The sequence below is a fragment of the Manduca sexta genome, chromosome 2 (genome assembly GCF_014839805.1).
Source record: "Manduca sexta isolate Smith_Timp_Sample1 chromosome 2, JHU_Msex_v1.0, whole genome shotgun sequence".
NCBI classification, from domain to species: Eukaryota; Metazoa; Arthropoda; class Insecta; order Lepidoptera; family Sphingidae; genus Manduca; species Manduca sexta.
Window position 1 is genome coordinate 8,339,862 of NC_051116.1, and position 20,102 is coordinate 8,359,963.

Here is a 20,102-nt window from a genome sequence, read left to right on the forward strand (position 1 = left end):
AAATCCCACTAAGATTTAAGCACCACGGTGGGTGCCAACATCGAATATCGCACACATGCACAAAACAACCTAATAACGCACCATAGCGACGTCACAGACGAATAGCAAGCACTTCCTGCATCCGCCACTTCCGGTGACGTCACGGCAGCCATATTAAACGGCCGCCATATTTGAAAATGGCCGCCAGGTACATAGACGCGTGAGTTCAAGCGGTTTTCAGGTCAAGTTAACTTGTTATATTTATTGGCAACTTTCAAGATGTCTAAGTTTGTGGGAAGTTCGAGAAATTCAGTTTGTTTTTACACTCGACCTCTTTCGAGTTGATTTATATTAGTTTCCAGTTAGTTCTTGTGGGTTTAACTCTTACATCAATATCTTGGAATAAAAGATTCTTAGATGAATAAAACTTAAGAAAAATATTTATATTCGAAAAAATCTGCGTAGAATCACGCTTGTGTACTTAAGAAGGTAATGAGATAAAAAAAAGTACACTGGCGTCTCGTTACCACTTTTCGATAATATACTCAAATATTAAGAAGCCTATCACTTAGTTTTCCTAGATACAAGAATAAGAAAAACATTTACACAGATCTAAAATTACCAAAATTGAACTCTGAATCTCGAAATTCAAAACAGACGCACGAATTTATATTTATCTTAAACATCGTAATATCTAATAGCGACCTTAAACCGATTGCACATCAAATAAGAAACAATAATCATTTCTTATAATAAAGATATGAACCGATGTTAACTGACGGGTTGCCAAATACTTGGGAAATAAGCTGACGAATATCATTAAAGGGGTTAGCAGAAATGTTCATGGTTGAGGAAAATCAGCGATTGATGCAAAATCGAAGTCAATCTTCGAACTACCGACCGTCATTACCATATCAGCTATTAACACAACGCTAAATCGATTTTTGGCAAATATCTGTTAGAAAGCAAAATGATTATTTCTGTATCTTATTTAAATTTACAAAATTTATTTTTTTTGCTATAAATGAATAATTCTTGAATTACACAAAACGCTCATTAAGAAAGCTATAGTATTATAAAATTTATCTTATTTTTCCCTTTTAAATATCACTCTTGTAAAGTTGCCATTTTCAAGTTAGCGTAGTGTTAATTGCAGCTGTCGATTTGTAAATGTTTGATGATATTAAGTATGCTAGGTAAGAAATAAACGATTGGTTTAAAATCGAAATTAAAATCCGAACTACTGGTCATCATTTCTTATTTATTTTATATTTGTAAATGATAAAATAAATTAAGAACTCTAGGCATTGTGTTACAGTAAATTAATACTTTAAAGTCCTTGCGCGTTACGAATAGCCAAAATGATATAAATAAAAAAGATAAATTAATCAGAAATCCACCAAAAACATACATTTTACAAGGAAAATTCCGACATCCCTACGAGGTTTTATTAGTACAATTCAAATAGGAGCATGGATTCCAATGTCTATGAATTATTATGTCGACGACGTTGCCAACACTAACGCGGGGAATTTCGGTAGGTTATCAAAATACAAGGAATTCGAACGTTTCATCGTAATCTTGATTTGTGGTATTGTCAATATTTATTATATTGTACTAATGGTATATAAAAGCGCTGTTGTTGTTGTGCAATACTAATACAAAAATAAAAATGGCATTGTTTGGCTTTTAGCCTTATCCTATCTGCATTTTTTGCTATCGTGACACCAACATCGTGAAATATATACAACATTCTTTTGGTATGCGAGTGAAAACCCGTTATAGCGTGGTGGAATAAGGCCTTATTCCTTATCTGGAGGCTATATCCGACAGTACATTATAAACAGATATTATATTTTTTATATGCATTGCTGTTTGTTAATACAAAATAAAATTGAATTGTTTGTCTGTTAAACCTTCATGCATCGCTATAACCGGCATCGTATATATACAACATTATTTTAGTATATTCATCATCATTATCATCATCAGTAGTCCCAGGATGTCCACTGCTGAACATGGGCCTCCCCCAAAGATTACCAGATCGCCCTATTGGAAGCGGCCAAATTTAGTATATTAAAAACCCGAAATTAGTTTGTTGAAAATCATTAGGACGACGTATTGCACTATAAAAATATATTAAAATTTCGTCAAGCTGGTCTACCGGATTGTATTTTTAACAACCTTTAAAAATGTATAAGAAATTTTCCGTAGTATGACAGGTTTCTACAAACTCCTTAATCCGTTCACCATGTGGACAAGCAAACCGTTTAAATAAAATACAATTTTGTAATTCGCGAGCGCTGCGCCTTAACAGTTTATAGTTGTCAACGCAGGGCAGGATTTGGATATGATTGATCCCCGCCTTAGTTTCAAAATGATATGATTGGAGAAATATCTAGACGGTATTGTTGCAAAATATATTTCTATCTTCTTGCGGTAATAGCTCTGTAGAAATGCCGAGCAAGGATATTTTCAGAAAAAAAACTATAAAACGTTAGTATGTTCACCATGAAATCATAAACGTTTAAGTAAAATACAATAAATTCAAACAGCAGCCATAATCATATAATAATTATTTGTATGCATTATGTAATCTGATAAAGATCGCTGAAATCCACTGGATGCAGGCCGCTTCCATTAGGTTGGTTGGGAAATCGGGAGGAGGAAAAAACAAGAGGTCCATGTTCAGCAGTGGACACCTCTTTATGGTTGATGGTATGATTATGACCATACATGTCTTTAACTACGGATCTAATGATAAATTAGTTTTCTCTGAGACTCACCGTGCTTCACTGCTCGGTGTCATAAAATGCGTGCGGTGCTGATCCTGGCTTACAGGAAGTATAATGTGGGACCTATAACCCCCTACCCGAAATACTCCACAACTAGATACATCCCTGGCAGGTTTTACAGCAAGAATAAAACTGCAAATATATGCAAAACGCATCAACATTCGGCACTCGGTATCGTTCATTTTTTTAATATCACACTGTTACGAATTCATCCGAAAACGGCTGAGGATTTGAGTCGATTTGTAGTGATTTTACGAAGCTTAGATATTTTGGATATAAGAACGGATTTTAATTCTAAGATCTAAATTTTGGCATTGGATTTGATATTTGCCCAGGCTTAGATACTAACGTATTTAATATGAAACTTTATTAATTAAATCGTCGGAACTGAAGTATATCAACTGAATAGTTTATCTATGAGAATTCATTTATATGTCGACATATGTAACAACAAAAAAAACGGCGATAGCCTGGTTGAGTGAGGAACGGACTGCCGAGACGAATGCCCGCAGGATCAAATCCCAAGGACACTTCTGATTTTTCTAAAATTATGTGTGTATTCTTTGTGAATTAATCGCTTGTTTTAACGATGAAGGAAAACACCGTGAGGAAACCTACATTCCTATAAGAATTTTGAGGGTATGTCTACCAATCCGCATTAGGCCAGCGTGGTGAACTAAGGCCTAATTCCTCTCAAGAATAGCGGAGGCCCGTGTCCTGCAGTGGGACTATAATATAGGGTCGATATTATTATAATTTTTATATAACATCAATAGGAATCAGATAAAACATATCAAGATAGATAAATGCAATTATTCAGTGACCTTTTAGCATCATAACTCCAAGGTTCTCGAGACAGAACATTGCTGACGGAAGGAATACAATTATCACAATTTCCAAGATTCTAGGAAGTAATCTGAAATCCCTCCTCGTAATGACCTGAAGGTAGACTCCACGTGATTACCGCTCATTCACAAAGCGAACTCTGGCCGTTTGCAATTTCCGGCCAATGTTAGAAAGGCAGTTATCAGAAATACTCACTAAGAGTAATCACAGTAACTTGATCACTAGGCGCTTCTTAGAAATGTTCTGCTGGTGGTGAGATATATTTCATATCCGCCCGGATAGCGACCACCGTACACAAGGAGTTGAAACCCACCATAGTGGGCTACGTAAGTGTGTCGCGTTCCGGGATCGGTGTATATAACAGGCCGGCATAATTGTGTCGACTGTCAAAGGGTAATCATCTCTCGTCAGCTGATATTGGAAACCACTCCACTTACCATCAGATGCAGTAGCGTCAAATGGCCGTGCTTGTACAAAAAAAAATGTTTAGCAATTTTTTATTAGAACTTATTACTGAGATCAAAGTTGTCTGAATGCAATACCCGACTTAATTGCCAATGGAAGGTATTGTTTTTCTATTATGCCCCTACAAGTAGAAGGCCCTGTGCGTTTGCTCCCATCGCTATCCCCTGAGTCCCCACTGTCTAAAATATGTGCCAAATTTCAACAAAATCTATATAGAAGTTTATTCGTTAGTATAAATCCAAATAACATCATGAATATTCGCGTATTGATATCAGCAAAATACTAAGGTTTCAGATATGCAAAATGAAATTGGAAGCGCATAGCCGCCCCGCAAATAATAATACTTAATAACATTAAATAAGCCGGTTAAGTCTCAAAGTGGGCCCGGCTCGCGCGGGGAATCCCCACAAATCCGGTTAAGCCCCGGTCCAACACACCGCGCGGTCGTAAAGAAAGCCCGGCTTCTTTTGATGTAAAAGTCTTTTAAAATTAAAACGCGACATCGCAAGCCAGTGTTGTGATATGCTCTCGCGTTTCGTTTTTAAATATTACAATTTACTTTAAAAAGTTTTGAAAGAACGCGAGTTTTCGAATGTTCTCGTGGTGAGTGAATATATTTTATTAAGTTCTAAGTTTTTGAAAGAATTTTCGAATGTAAAATGCGACTGCATTTAAAGTGTCTGAAGAAAGTATAATAGGAATAATATACAACATCAAACTTGGAATTTCTAGAGACGTAAAAATACGAAAGTTCAATATTTGCATAAAAGATGTTTAAATGTATAATCTTACAAATAATATGGATGCGAAGTTGGCGAATAACTTTAGACGTTTGGAAGAAATATATCTATGCATATTATAAAACAAAGTCCCCTAAAAGCTACGTACCGAATGGAATAAATTTTCTCAAAATCTATTGAACGGATCTTTATACGGTTTTTACTAAAATAATTACAATTCTTGGAGAAGGTTTAGGTTAATAGTACATTACGGTTTTATGTAAATTGACTGAAATATAACGATTATTGTTGAAGAGATCGCGTGGTAAAAAATCTCGTGGGTAGGGATATATGCAGGAAAATCTTTGCGACATACTGATTATGACGCGGGCGCAGCCGCGAATCAAGGGAAGTATAGATTCGTTTTTAGATGTATAGAGATTAATCACTTCTCCGTAAAACAGACTTTAAACTAAAACAACTTTCAATGTTAAACAAATAAAACAAAATAACATAGTTATGTTTCGAAACACATTTAATCAAAAACATTCACTCAAAACATACAAAAGCGGATCAAGTTTCACATACGAAATCCAATCGTGCCAAAATTGTTTACACGACACACAAAATAACCGAATCAAAACGGCAAACGTGGAGTTTTTGTTGCGTACGCACGATATAAACGCTCGTATTCACTGTGCGATTTATAATACGCATTAGGCTTATGCACACGAATTTTGATCGAACTAACAACATATTATAAGGCCCCCCCCCCCCTCCAAGCCTACGAGGCAATGCTTGTACGCTCGGTTTTCGCACCAAATGCACGCCCATGTATGGCGGTCATAGGCACACATTCAAGTGTGTATACCGCGTGGTTGACAACACATTGAGGTCTATAAGAGCCCTATTTCCCTTCCTTTTTCCCCTACACCAATCCTAGCAAGTTCCCATTCTCCCCCACTGTTAATTCCACCATATCCTTCTCCACTCTCTTTTGGGCATCTGCTCACGCCTATACACAAAAAACATCATACGTTACAAACGCAGTAGACCCTTAATTGTGATTACTTGCAAGAAATAACCATCTCACCAGTCGACACTTCATCGAGCATCACGTGCAGCAGTGAGGAAGGGTCGATATATCCCGATTCCTACCGGCTTCCCTTTTGTAACTTATGTAAAATCTAATATATCATTGTAACAATCATTAACAATCATGTATCATTGTAACAAATTTATAAAAGGTTCTATATCATAGTTATGTTTGCTTCGTAATTATTAGTTGGTAGATTTTAGTTTTAATTTGTCTTTTTGTATAATATTAACATTGCGTACTAATTTGTGAGTGTTGTGTACTCCTATAATTGGTACACACATCAGAATGTGACTTTATTACTTTCATGTTACAAACAAGAAATGTGTGTACTGTTGGAGGACCATATTTAAAAAAATAAATAACAATTTTCAAATCATATTTATGCATATCTGTAGTACCTATATGTTGTGTCGGATTCCCTTTCCAAAAATGTCACTCTTCGCCACTGACGTGCAGTGAGTTCCAGTGACGATGCATTTATACAACTCGATTCCTACCGGCTTCCCTTTAAGATTTATTTACGTTTATTTTAGTTTTATATTAAATTTGTCGCGATATGTTAACTAAAGCACTTCTTTTGCCTCGCGTTACCATTAAAAATATCACAATTTTTTCACTTTACTCTGCTCATATAAAGAAGAATCAAGTACAAATTAGATCAGACACCTTACCATTACGCAGCGCAATGGACGCGTATCCTAAACGAACTTCACGTAAACAAACCAACTTGTAATTACTTTTCGGCAACTCCTGTCTTAGTTTATAGGTCGAGATGAGAGGATTTATTCTCTATTTCGCTCTTTCTTACCGAGAGTAACATAGATATTGTTATCTTTATTTATGGGATTTCGTAGTATTGACATTATGGAATATTACAATGAAGTTATGCTATTTAGGGTAGTATTAATAAATCAATCTTAACTTTGACTAAGAACTTAAGTAGACGATTAATATATTGAACTATGCAAAACAATTATTTCGAATTGGTAAGAAATATTTGCGATGCACACGAGTGCTTCGGTGTAAGAATTGAATTCGTTGTTAAGCCGTATCATCGTTCGTTGAGCTACATATTTGATTTCTTCATTAAGAACCTTTTTAAAATATCCAAATACAAAAAAACTACGAAATAAAAATACAAAAAGCATAAGGATCAAGCAGCCATAACTATGAGAAGCGAAAAGTATCAAGCAGTAAAAAAAAATTTGGCAGTGGTTAACGCACACTGAGATATCGCAACGTGTAGCATTCGCGGCAGGACAATTAATCTTCATAAATTTATGAGAGAAATAGACGCGACAAGAAAGAACACTAAAAATATTGCCTGAAATAATTTCAAGTCTATTGACGTTCAAATATTAATATAAAAGCATCGTAAGTAATTTTCACGATAGCAACTTTTTTGCTAGACGCTTTCTTTATTACAATTTCAAAATTCGAACAGCTCAACATTTTTTTCTCGATAATGTTCACACTCAATGCTGCACGTTGCGATACAATATTAATTGATGTGTGCTATACTTTAATACGTTAATGTAGTGTTTCGAACAATCATGTGTTTAATAGAGTTCGGTTCAATTAAATGATTAAGTAAGCGATGTTATGTGGTATAAATGCGACGAATATTCTATGCATTTGTCATCCAAATACATTCGATTTTATATATCACAATGCTTAGTATGATACTAGCATTTTAATTTAATTGACAATAAGGAGAGACATAGAAAAATCCTTTTTTTTTTACGTGCACAACTATTTGACCCCACTGCACCTGATGGTAAGTGGAGTGGGGACCAATAAAATGTCGACTGACGAGAGATGATTACCCCTCGACAGTCGACACAATTATGCCGGCCTGTTGGACATTTTTAACAATTCTGACTCATGTTTATGTATGTTACAATAATACATTGAAATTTGAACTATTAATTACTATGTACACCGTGTATATGTATTATATACTATAAGACCGCACTTTTTTTTCTTATACATTCTAAATTTTGTAAACAAAATATATAAAAAAATCATAGCATACCGGACTGTCCTAGTGCAGTGATTTATGCAATTTATATCTACATTATAAATAATATGGTCCAATATTGACATAAAATAAATCAGTAAAAGCATTATCGCCAGGATAGCTTGCCTCAAAAGTAGCTTTGGATGTAAGCTTTATTAGGAAGGCGAAAGTTCTTTAACCTGACAACGGCATGACATATTGTGCATGGACATATAATAAAAAGCTAAAGAATGTGACTCCTATTTCTGTAACGATGAAGAAAAAATATAGTAAGGAAATCTGAACCTTAGAATCCTACATTAGAATTTCGAGGGTATGAGAAATTTTATTTTTATTGCTTTGAATGATGAGGCAAGCTTCCCGTTCGCCTGAAGGTAAGCGATACGACCGCCCATAAACAGAAGAAACATCATCAAACCTCTTGAATAACAAAGTATTGTTTGGTATTCCACTGCGCTCGTCATCCTGAGACATGAGATGTTAAGTCTTATTATGTCCAGTAGTTACACTGACTACAATGTCCTTCACACAACAGTGACTACAAACTGCTGCTTGGCGGCAGAAATAGACATTGCAGTGGTACCTACCCAGGCGGACTCTCACATATGAGAGACCTACCAACAGTAAATCTGCCTACAGTAGGCAGATATTGAGTAATATAGAGTTTTTTTTTCGACTAATATGTAGAGATTGCTCTCAATATTGGAGGAGTCCCGTGCTCAGCAGTGAGACAGTATATAATACAAGTTGGTATTAATGTATGTATGTATGTACTAACATCGAAGTCATCTCTCCCAAAATCAATGATCAATGCACAGAACATCCGTCGCAAAGTATCAAAAAGGTTTAGTTATCTTGAGAAAAGTCAAAGAAACTCAATAATGATGAGAAAAACTCAAAACACAAGCGCAAGATAGATGAAGGCTCTTAAATCAATAGAATAGATAAAGTTCCAGGCGCAGATTTAGGTTCAGGGGAGACAATATCATTAATCTTAGAATTGTAACGTTCAATGTCGGGACGTTTGATTTCGAATCGTCGATAAAAAATTTAGGTTAGTATTTCAATTCGAATTAATGGACTAATAACGTAAGCCGTTTGCAGAATACATTTTAACAACGAAAAATATTGTGGTAATATTTTTAATTCCAAAAATATTAATTTATTTAATAAAAGAGAATATGCAAATTGCTCGTTATTTAGTTAATATAATATATTCATTGGGGGTCATGAACCCCTTAAATCACCTAAATCCGTGCCTGAACCTTATCATAAAAGAAATATTACTAATTAATAAAATATCGCTTCACGCCATGGACAATAAAATAATTATCAAAAATATTGAAAATATTGATTTAAGGTGTAAAAAAAATACTCACATGTGTAATCCCAACTGTCTTGATCATTTTTGAACACGTTCAGTCTCTCAGGCTGCAACAAACGGACAGACAAAAATTATTTTAATTATATAATCATAGATATTATGCACAAAAGTGGTATGGGATAACTTACTACTTTTACACACATTTTAAGTAAATACAGTGCATTTAAATAGAAATATAAACAGACAAGATGACCATCTCTTAATGAAAGGCGTAAAGGGCAAAAATATGATTTATTTTTAAAACATCGGCTTAAAAGACCAATAGAATGAGCACAAAAATATACACACATTTCCCAACTATTTAAAAAAAAGAATAATAAACCATCGAATGGAATATTTTAAAAAGTAATTCGAATTTCGAATTAATTTAAATAACTATCCAGAAAATATATTCGAAATATGAATAAGTCGTAAATACCGCGTAATTTAAATTGTAAGAATAAATTGTACAGTTAAACAAATAGCATGCAGTAATGCAAAGCATTCGAGCGTTACATAAAAACGTAAGTAATTTTAATGTGGCCCATAAATGTGAATGCGACGACTACTGGCCGACATCCATGTGACAGTTGAGATCGATTCGGTGTTGAAACTAAAAATAATGTATTACGATTTTTGTGTATGGTGGCGCGTATTATAAAGATATGGTATTTATTTTAATATTGTATTCCAGAATTAACAAAGCTTAATTATTCCAACCTAAACTTTGTACACATAGAAGGGAAAGTAATTTAATTATATTATTAAATAACCTATAAAATAATACCAACGCTTGTATATTATTTAGCAAACGTTTCTAGTCAATTAATTCCAGTTATTTTGTATGTTACAAAATTGTATGTTACATCACGCCTGTGTTCCCAAAAGAGTAGGCAAAGATGCAACCAGGGCACGGGCACATTTCGTCTGCGTATTCTCCCTCAGAGTGATGGCATGCCACGTACAAAACACAACTACGCCACCGCGGCATTTTGTATAATACATATATTTATGTTGTATAGCACTTCATTTTGTTTTTTATTGGTCGTTGGCAACCACAATTCCTCTGGAACTATTATTATAAATTTGAGTCGAAGATAGCAATGTAGCAGTGGCGAAGATCAATATTACCCGAGTCCTGACGACTTCCCTTTCGTAATTCAAGTAAAATCTAATTAGTACTATGTAGACCGCATTAATGCATATGAGTACCTAAGTATATGTTGCGTCGTGTGTAGCAAGCTCTTTTCCCACACGCAAATAACTCATTCGCATTTGCACAATCTCTACTATAAAAAAAAAACTGTCAAATCCAACTTGCCCCACCACTATTCCTTATACTGCGACCACGCTCGCGTACCCCGCACAACACGATCGTCCAATTTTTTCGTTACACACTACGCGGCTAAAATTTTTATTATCCCTTGTTTTACGTACCGTGAATATATATGGGTTAGCATTGCGCCGCGCCGCGGGGAGGGCGGCCGGCAAAGTTGCTTTTTTTATGCCGGCAATAAAATGCTAGGCTGTTTCGTCGAGTTAAGTATATTTTTATTTACGGAACTATATGACTTGTTTAAATAGTAATTTAGGTTATGTTTTATTGTTTAATATTTTGTAGAGGTTTTAGGGAATTGTAGAGACTTTTTATGATAGTTTTTTTTATTTTTCTGAAATTCGCCTGGCTACTAAGTTGATTACTCAAGTCATGAAAATATAAATATAATGGAGGTATTCTTATTGAAGAAATATGCATAATGCATATTCTTTATTAATCGTTAAAATCTGATGAAAAATTCACAACTTATAAGCCACTGAAATTAGGTAGTAGCGGTGAGTGTCGAAAAACAGAAAAAAGACGAAATACTTGCATGTGACGTCAGCGGGCATTACGATGCGTGCGAATGAAAGAGATGGAGCGATATCCCCACTCCTGCACGTAGCAATATTTGAAATTTGAATTACTACCTCATTTCTTATCGAATTTTAATGCCGTTTTCACAGAAAGATTTCTTTTTTGTACTAATTGCTGTTACATATTAAAGAATGCATAAAATCAAACAAAGTCAAATACCCTACTGACGTATATTTATTCACTGACAGCCAACTAACACACGGCAACGTAAAAGGTTTCACTGTTCAGGCTTGCCTTAGACTATAATCGACCTACGAGACTATGTTTAAGCTTAAAGCTCGGACATGTCTAAGAGCTTACGATATCCGTTACATACAGGAACGCTGCTCCGTAAAGGCTAATGATGCGGGCTGTGGGAAGAGAGGGGTTGGGCAGGAGAGGGATCCACTGCAAATATGTGGATTGTCATTATGCGTCTGTACAACTCGCATCTTTAGAAATAACGTGACTTAACCCAAAAAAGACGATTTGTGGGAAACAAATAAATAAAAAATTAAAATAATATACAATGCAGTAAATTGGGCGGTCGTCGAAAGTGATAATCTCAGTTTCTCTTCTATATATTTGTTAAGAAAAATAAAAACAAAAACCGCGATACAATCTGGAAAATTAGTTTAATTTCAATATAATTTTGTCTTTTTCTCGTCATAGGATTATACAGCATGCTTTTTTTTAACAAAATCAGAAAATATCATATAAATTTTGAGTTAGTTGAATTTAGTTCTAAGTTGCGAACTGTAATATAACTTAATCATCTTTATGTTCAGTATTTAGACGTGGATTTGTATTGATTTGTATGATTCCTTGGGTTCGATACCCGAAACATGTTTGTATAATTTTATTCTCCTGTTTGTTTGTTTTTTTTCATTTTGGTATTTTTGTACGTGCACTGTAAAGTGATCCCTCTGCACCTGATGGTAAGTGAAGTGGGGGGGTCCAATAGAATGTCAACTGTTAATACAATTATGCCGGCCTGTTGGAACCGGATATACACAGTCTGATCCCGAAACGCGACACACGTGGCTATGGCGAGTTTCAACACCTTGTGCACGGCGGTCGCTATCCGGGCGGATATAAAATATATCCTAACACCACGGAATTTGCTGATTATACTAGGCATTTTTATATTTATTTATTATTACATCAAAACGAAACCCAAAGTATTCCCTTCACGATTAACGTTAAAAACTATCCCGAGATCAAAGGAGAGGGAGACCGACCGCGCACAATATTTAATTTAATTTCTTTCACAATTCAACTTTGAAGCCACACAAGTGGGCCCCGAGCGGCCGAGCGCGGGACCAAACAATTTAATGTTGCACAAAGACGCACAAACGAACCGGACTCAGCCCGCTGTTGGTACGGCGGGGCGTTTTGCGTGCGTGATTGTATTATAATGTCTAGGGTAGTGTTAGGATTATTGATTTATCGCGAAAGTGGACCGATCAGCAGTGGCGAAAGGTGAAATTTTCCGAAAAGGAACCCGACACAACATATAGCTACTAATATGCATAAATGCGTTTTGTAAATCGTTATAATGGTAATTAAATTCTACATAAAGAGAAGCCGGCGAACATCTGGTTATATGGACCCTTCTCCTTTGCCAAAGTTTTTTGAGATGCTTACGAATGGCTTATTTGGATTGGTTTATTGTTGAAGTCGGATATCAGATTAAGATTGAGATTGTTTAATAAAAAGGTGTAAACGGTGAGTTAGCACGCTGTTTGAATAGCAGAGAGTTTTGTGATGTGAGACAGTTTGGGCAGTGGTGTGTTGATCTTCTGTCTGTAAGCAGTGTGCTACTGTTGAGTTGGATTGGAAATATAGACTTTTCGATTTAATTATTTCATAAAATCAACACGCCCCGCTGCACGCCCCGCCGCACGCTCCGCTTCACGCTCGGCCAATATGACGTCGGCTTTACTTTGTGGTACAAATGACTCGGCTCGATTCTCCAAGGAGGACTCTCACTCCCTATAAAGCGACGTTTCGAATGCGAGTGCCGTTTTATATAAATACCTATACAATTATACGTGTTTGTTTCGAGGATAAAAATAAGATATTTCTTGAAAACTTATTACGAACGTTTTCGAAGGAAAAATGGGAAAAGTTCTTCTAATACATAAGAATAATACGGGATGACTTGATTATAATAATTGTCTTTAAGGCGATACCTCAAGGTCCATTTTCATACATTTTGTTTCGGCTTTAATCTGGGTAACTAAACAAGTATTGGCAAGTAAAGAATTTAAATTCACGTCTAGTTAGTGATTAGTTCTCACAGTTGAAAGAAAAATGTAAAAATAATTAATAATCATGGATATTTCTGCCTTTAAAATTTCGTCATATTAAATTTGTTTAGTTACCCAGATTAAAGGCGAAACAAAATGTATGAAAATGGACCTTGAGGTATCGCCTTAAACTGTGGTTAAATACGAGAAGTTTTAATACCCAAGCACTGCATAGCACTAGCAATGCATTTAACATCTCGAGAAGTTTCAGGTGACGCCATTATTATCAGCCTAAGAAAATTAAAATGTTGGTAATTATATAAATTATTATATTTGTTATTTAGAAATAATAACAATTATTCTTATAAATTGTTTTGAAGTATCATAAGTGCAACTTTGTTCACCTGAGTGATGAATATAATAATTTATTTATTAATTTCATTCCACTGCTAAACATAGGCTTCACCAAAAAATTTCCAAAAGTACACATAATAACCAAAGCAAAGCGGCGATAGCCTAGTTGGTTGTGGAACAGATTGCCGATACGAATGTACGCAGGTTCAAATCCTAAGGGTACTTCTGACTTTTCTAAAAGTATGCGTGTATTCTTTGTGAATTATTCGCTTGCTTTAGCGATGAAGGAAAACACCGTGAGAAATTCTGCATCTCTATAGGAATACAGGGTTGATATTATTATTATATTATTACACTTGCGAAATGAAGCCGAAACGCAACGCGTGCAAACGATTACGCCACAAATAGACATCGCATTCCTATAACCAATCAATCACTCCCTATTAAAATATGAATATTTAGACACGAAGCCAACACAAATATTTATCGAGATTGAATAGCCGATCATTACGATCGGCGGTGTGTTTATTCGAATCTTTGCGAAGCGAAATGTTTGACGGTTTAATAGATTTGAATTACGATGGATAAATATTTGGTAACCGAAATCGAAATATCATATCGGGCGTTATTAAATATGTTTGGATGGGCTTTGATGTTTTTTATATCGTTTAACCGTATTTATCGGTGAGTGTTTAGGGTTTGTAATCGGCGAAGTCCTTAAATATAAATACAATTCTCAAATAAAAAAATCACCTATTTTTCACAGGATGGAAATAAAATATATGTCCCAATGTAGAGCAAACGCGAACACAATATTCACTGGCTTTATTTTAAAGGATACAGGTTTTCCTTATATTGTAGTTCACGAGCAATGAGGGAGCATTATTTATACTCACAAGATATCGCATTTATTAGTCCGTCGTCTACGGAAATCTACGGATTTACATTATCTGTAATTTCATTATTATTATATTACACTATTATTTAAAATTAAACCAACTACAGACTAAAAAGTGACTAGTGTATCAATTAGCTCACCAAATGATGTATTATTTTGACGCCATCTTACACCTGACTGTCCCTTTCTACTCCTCGATTCCGTGGTAACTTGCCAAAACCCTCCACTCACGTTCGAATGCATTCATCTTTCAATTTAATCAAATCACGCATACGCTACGCAACTTTTCCATTTTGTATAAAATATTGCATTTTCACTAGAATATTTTTAATCACCGCATGGACACAGTATATCGTCATATAGAAACATCTCATTATCTCCACTTTGTAGCGTGATTAATGATACGAAAGCATCGATATCACGCGACATAGTTATTCTAGAGCAACACGGACGTAGAGTTCGCCGGAAATGCTAACAACGCCTGACCGTAAACAATAGCAACGCGATGCTAAACTTACAATGCACAGAGGTACGATGTTTCATCAAATAATTAGACGTAGTTAAATAAAAGCTGTTAAAACATGGTGAAATATTTTCTTGTTTGTTGATGTTTAAATTCAATAACCTAATTAGTCTGTCGCACGGTCACCTTAACCCGATTCCTACCGGCTTCCCTTTTGTAATTTAAGTAAAGTCTAATTATCATAAGAACGAATTATAGACCGCATTTATGGCGTATTAATAAGCGTTATGTTGTATCGGGTTACCTTTCGAAAAACTTTATCCTTCGTCACTGAACTGTTGGTTGAAGCGGTTGGCATTTTTAAAATATGAACTGAGGTGCTTTGAATGGTTGCTCCTTTGAGAGGCTAAATATTACCATATTAAAATTTATCATCAACTACAATAAACTTTATTACTTTGAAGCTTAATCACGTACCAGAGGCGAAGGATGATATTTTTCGAAAGGGAACCCGACACATTATACATGATCTAATGATCATTAGATTTTAAATAAATTACAAGGAATTATAAGGAAAAAAAAAATCGCAAGAATCTGGTTATACGGACCCTTTGTTCCTGACACGTGCTTGTGTTCTACTACGTTAAAGGATTTCACAATCAACTTATAAATAGGAGACTTACGTGCCTAAATTACTTATATGAGACAAACAATCCTAAATTAATTAAGTTAATTAATCAACAATCTACTGTAAACAAATTAAACTCATTTACAAAGTTTAAAGTCGCTACGCCTGTCTCTACGGGTTACGAGTGGCGTAGGCGTCACCCGTCCCAAACACGACAATTTATTTGCTACGAATAATGTTGCGTAGGCGTCTGTGTGCTACGCGTACTGTCTGCTGTGAGTATACGCTACGCAGTACCCGTTCGCTACGCAACTACGCAGTTAACGTAGCTCCGATTATTTGCTACGACATTGACCCGTGATAAATCGATGTGTGCTTGAACTATTAATAGATACAAAATGATAGGTTATGGCATTATTTCATTCAGGGTTTTCGCTGTAGATAATCACTACATACATGGTGCCTTAGAATTATTCAATAAAATATAAAAAGGTAGGACATATTTCATAAATTTTAAACAAATTTTATTTGTCGGTTATCGTATTAAATTAGTTATTTGAGAGTATGGATTAGTGTGACTTTCGTATTTGGTCGGTTTATAGGGTTATGTGACGAGTTAATATTATTATTTTACTAAATTCAGAGAAAGCACAATCGCTCGCCTAACAGTATATGGTACAACAACAAATCCAGATGAACTTGGCCCTAACAAAGTACTAAATGACTTTACATTGAACTCTAAGAGAGATGTTAAGTCTCATAATGGCCGATAATTACACTAACTGCAACACAACAGCTCACAAACATTGTAGTCATTGTCGTACTATCGAACTTGCCATATATCCCATATAATAAAGGGGTGGACATGGGCATAAGTGGGCGCTATTAGAAGCATCGATATTGTCGCAATTGGGACAGTTTTATACATCTACATTACGTCAACTCTTTTACACGACATGTATTAAGAATGTGTATGTGTGCAAAACTTTTATGGTTTGATTTTTTAGGAAATAGCACATGTTACATTTTTGAAAATTATAACCTATTAACCTCATAGATGCCGGTAGAGCCTGTGTCGATGCTGTATATCATCGCATTAGTATTAACTGTTATGGCGTTTTATATATATTTATAAATAAATTCTAGTCTTTGACATCCGGTAAAGTCTGCGTACATCGAAAGCTAAGTGAACACGCGAGCGACGCAACCTCGTTAGCTTTCGTGCTTCAAGTTGAAAAGCTCCGATGTGAGCTTCCACTGCGTCCGATGGAGGCTTTAATGATGTTATTATACGACAAGTACGCGTGCAATTTTATTTGAGTTATTTACTGTCACGTTATATTTATTTTTAACACATATGATCACAAAGCCGTAAGCCGTGAAGAAGGATAAAGCGTTTGGCAAAATGAGTTGGAGTTAAAAGCTAACCAGAGATCTATCTGGAAAGATATCCTTGATAACGTCAAGGGCAACCGCATCATCAAAACCTTAAATAAAAAAGATACGTGTACAGAAGGTTTATTTATATAATGATGTCTTCCAGCCGATTTCGGCCACGGCGAGTGTAAAAAACTGGAAAGGAATATTCAACTCGACTCAGACTTGGTACCCAATAGTCGCTCTGCCCTTTTATGCGCTCTTACGTGGCCTATATAGCCATTTATTTTCTACCCAATTGTATGACTACACTAGCCAGCCACTCCCGTGATGGTATGTGATATGACAGCCCATAAATATCACCATGGAGCAGGGGCGAAGTGTCTTTTTAGATGGATTCCTATTGGCTTCACTTTTGTAATTGGTGTAAAAAAAATATTAAAAGAAACAATATTATTATAATAGTAAATAATTAATATTTATAGCATAACGGGCTAAAATCCAATTATAATTAGTATAAGTACTTATATTTTACGTCGGCTTCACTTTCGGAAAATTTCACCCTACATCACCGCTACGGAGAAATAATAGTATCCCAACAGCATAGTCTTAAACATCGTGCTGATATTATTTTCTCACTTGCAACAACTTTAATTCATAATTTTAACTATAACACGAACCACTGCCAAAAACTAAACGCGCTAATGGCGTTCAAAAAGCTAAAACAAAAAATAATCCGCTAATACCACGTGTGCAAGATTAAAGCGTATGAAAAAAGACTCGCCCGGGCACGTGCGGTGTACCACTTACAAAATACGTACCGAAAATTTCAGCCAATGTGCGATTTGGAGAATTCGCTGGTTGCTATAACTTCGTTCCATTAGCAGTTGTGGGTTCTGTATATTTTTTTTATTATCATCTATCAGTGGCGAAGAATATATTATTCCAAAAGGGAACCAGATACAACCTATAGGTGCTGGTAATGCATAAATGCGGTTTGGAAATCGTTCTAATTATAATTAGATTTTATATAAATTACGAAAGGGAAGCCGGCAAGAATCGGGTCATATGTGACCCTTCGCCACTGTCATCTTTAACACGTCTATTACTTAATATTGGACATAGGTCTCTAGAGATTATTACACCAACGAGCGGTGGCGAACGGTTCATACAATCAGATTCCTGCCGGCTTCCCTTTCGTAATTGATGTTAAATCAAATTATCATTGGAACTATTTCCAAACCGCATTCATGCATATTACTAGTACCTATGTGTCAAGTTCGCTATCGGAAAATTCCGCCCTTCGCCATTGGTGACCAGTTACAAGTATTCTGCATCCAGCGAGATAAATCTTTATCAGGTAGTCTGTCAGATAAGTTTCTTTCGAATTGAAAAATACACTCTAAATTGGCCACTTCTCAAGTCCAAAACAAATTGTCGTTCTAGTTTAAGATGACGCGAGAGCCAGTTATGTGTGTATCAAATTTGAGCCCAAATGCAAAAGGTGAAAATTTCAAAAGTAATCCGAGACAAAATAAAATTGACTTAGTGAACACATCGCAGCCAAATAAGAAAATAAAAGCTAAGACAAACGTAAATAAACCTAAAAGGGAAGCCGGTAGGAATCGGGTTGTATGGCCGCAACGCCACTTGTCTACCCACGAGGTACCCTAAAAGTAATTTCACATTAAGCCCGACTCGCACCGCGCTCCGCCGGTCCTTTTTTATTTCCTTTTAATCGGAAGCTAAACGTTTTTGTAATTTCTGCTTTACCTACGCCGAGTCTATTTTTTTATTCCTTCTCGGACAATGTGTCCGCCACATTCGTTAACATGAATGGACATTTGATAATGCTCTTTTTAGGGTTGCCACTCGTGAATAAATTATGTTTTAATACAATGTATATGAGCAGGTGTATGCGAGCTTTTAGGGGGTCAATGACTCGTGCTACCCTCATGATTTTAAGGGTGAAATGGAATCGAGTGGATTTTAAAAATGTAGCAAGTGAAATGGAACGAGTGTGTGGTCAGAAAGGGCATTAATTAAAATGGTTTGATTTATGTGTAAAATATGACTAACCAAATGAATTTTTCTTATTTTTTTTTAGTTTGATAATGAGTATCACATAACAGAGGAATCGAACACGGAACCTTATACTTTGTATCGCGTTATATACGTTGCGCACGAACAAAATATTTTTGAAACTCTGGAATATAAACGACATTAATAATGAATGCTAAATTTTCCGGTTCACATACACATACTCCCGCGTTGCACGTCAAAGAATGAATTACGACGGCACAAAATAAAATACGATCCGACATAAAACCGGAACTTACTGTTCCACCGGTTCCGGTAAAACGAAAATCACGGACATTTACATCGCACCGCCGTCGGCTATACCGCGCTGAATGTGAAAAAATTCGTTTCAAATTTGGAACACCGGAAAAAATCCGTTTCAAATTTGGAACACCCGTGTATATTTACACTACAATCGTCAAAACGTGTGACTGAATCGATGCCTTGTTTCTATTTTATTGGTTTTATTGAATTTACATGGCGCACTTCAATAGTCGAATTTTTTAAACTTCCAATTTTAAATTTTTTACAAGTTACCAATTATGAATTTGCTTGCATCTTTTATGTTACTCTGGATTAACGCAATTTTATCAGTGAAAATATTTCTTAAAAATAACTTTTTATTTCAGAGATAACTTACTCTACACGAAAAAAATACGTGAAAATTAATTTGTTTATAATAATAGTGTGAATTATAATTTAATTTTTTATGCATATCGGCACTTAAGATTATAAGAAAGGTATTAATATAGAAAGCGTATCAATGTTATTATAATTTAGGCTGACCAAACATTAGGGACCCTCGACACGCTTCATCTGTGATTCCAAATAAACTTTAAATCAGAATACTGAATCACTGCAGCTCTACCAC

At 35.3% G+C, this 20,102-nt stretch overlaps 2 protein-coding genes across 3 annotated transcripts in view; one reads left to right on the forward strand and one right to left on the reverse strand.

The window, feature by feature from the left end:
- LOC115452193 (heterogeneous nuclear ribonucleoprotein L-like) overlaps positions 1 to 20,102 on the reverse strand; it is a 464,908-nt gene that overhangs the window by 429,800 nt on the left and 15,006 nt on the right. For both annotated transcript variants that reach the window (XM_037437252.1, XM_037437247.1), the window contains exon 3: positions 9,303 to 9,354. In XM_037437252.1, coding sequence (XP_037293149.1) covers positions 9,303 to 9,354 — 52 coding nt within the window. The remainder of the gene's footprint in view (positions 1 to 9,302; positions 9,355 to 20,102) is intronic.
- LOC115449179 (neural/ectodermal development factor IMP-L2) overlaps positions 1 to 20,102 on the forward strand; it is a 325,382-nt gene that overhangs the window by 75,867 nt on the left and 229,413 nt on the right. The gene's annotated exons all lie outside the window — the stretch shown is intronic.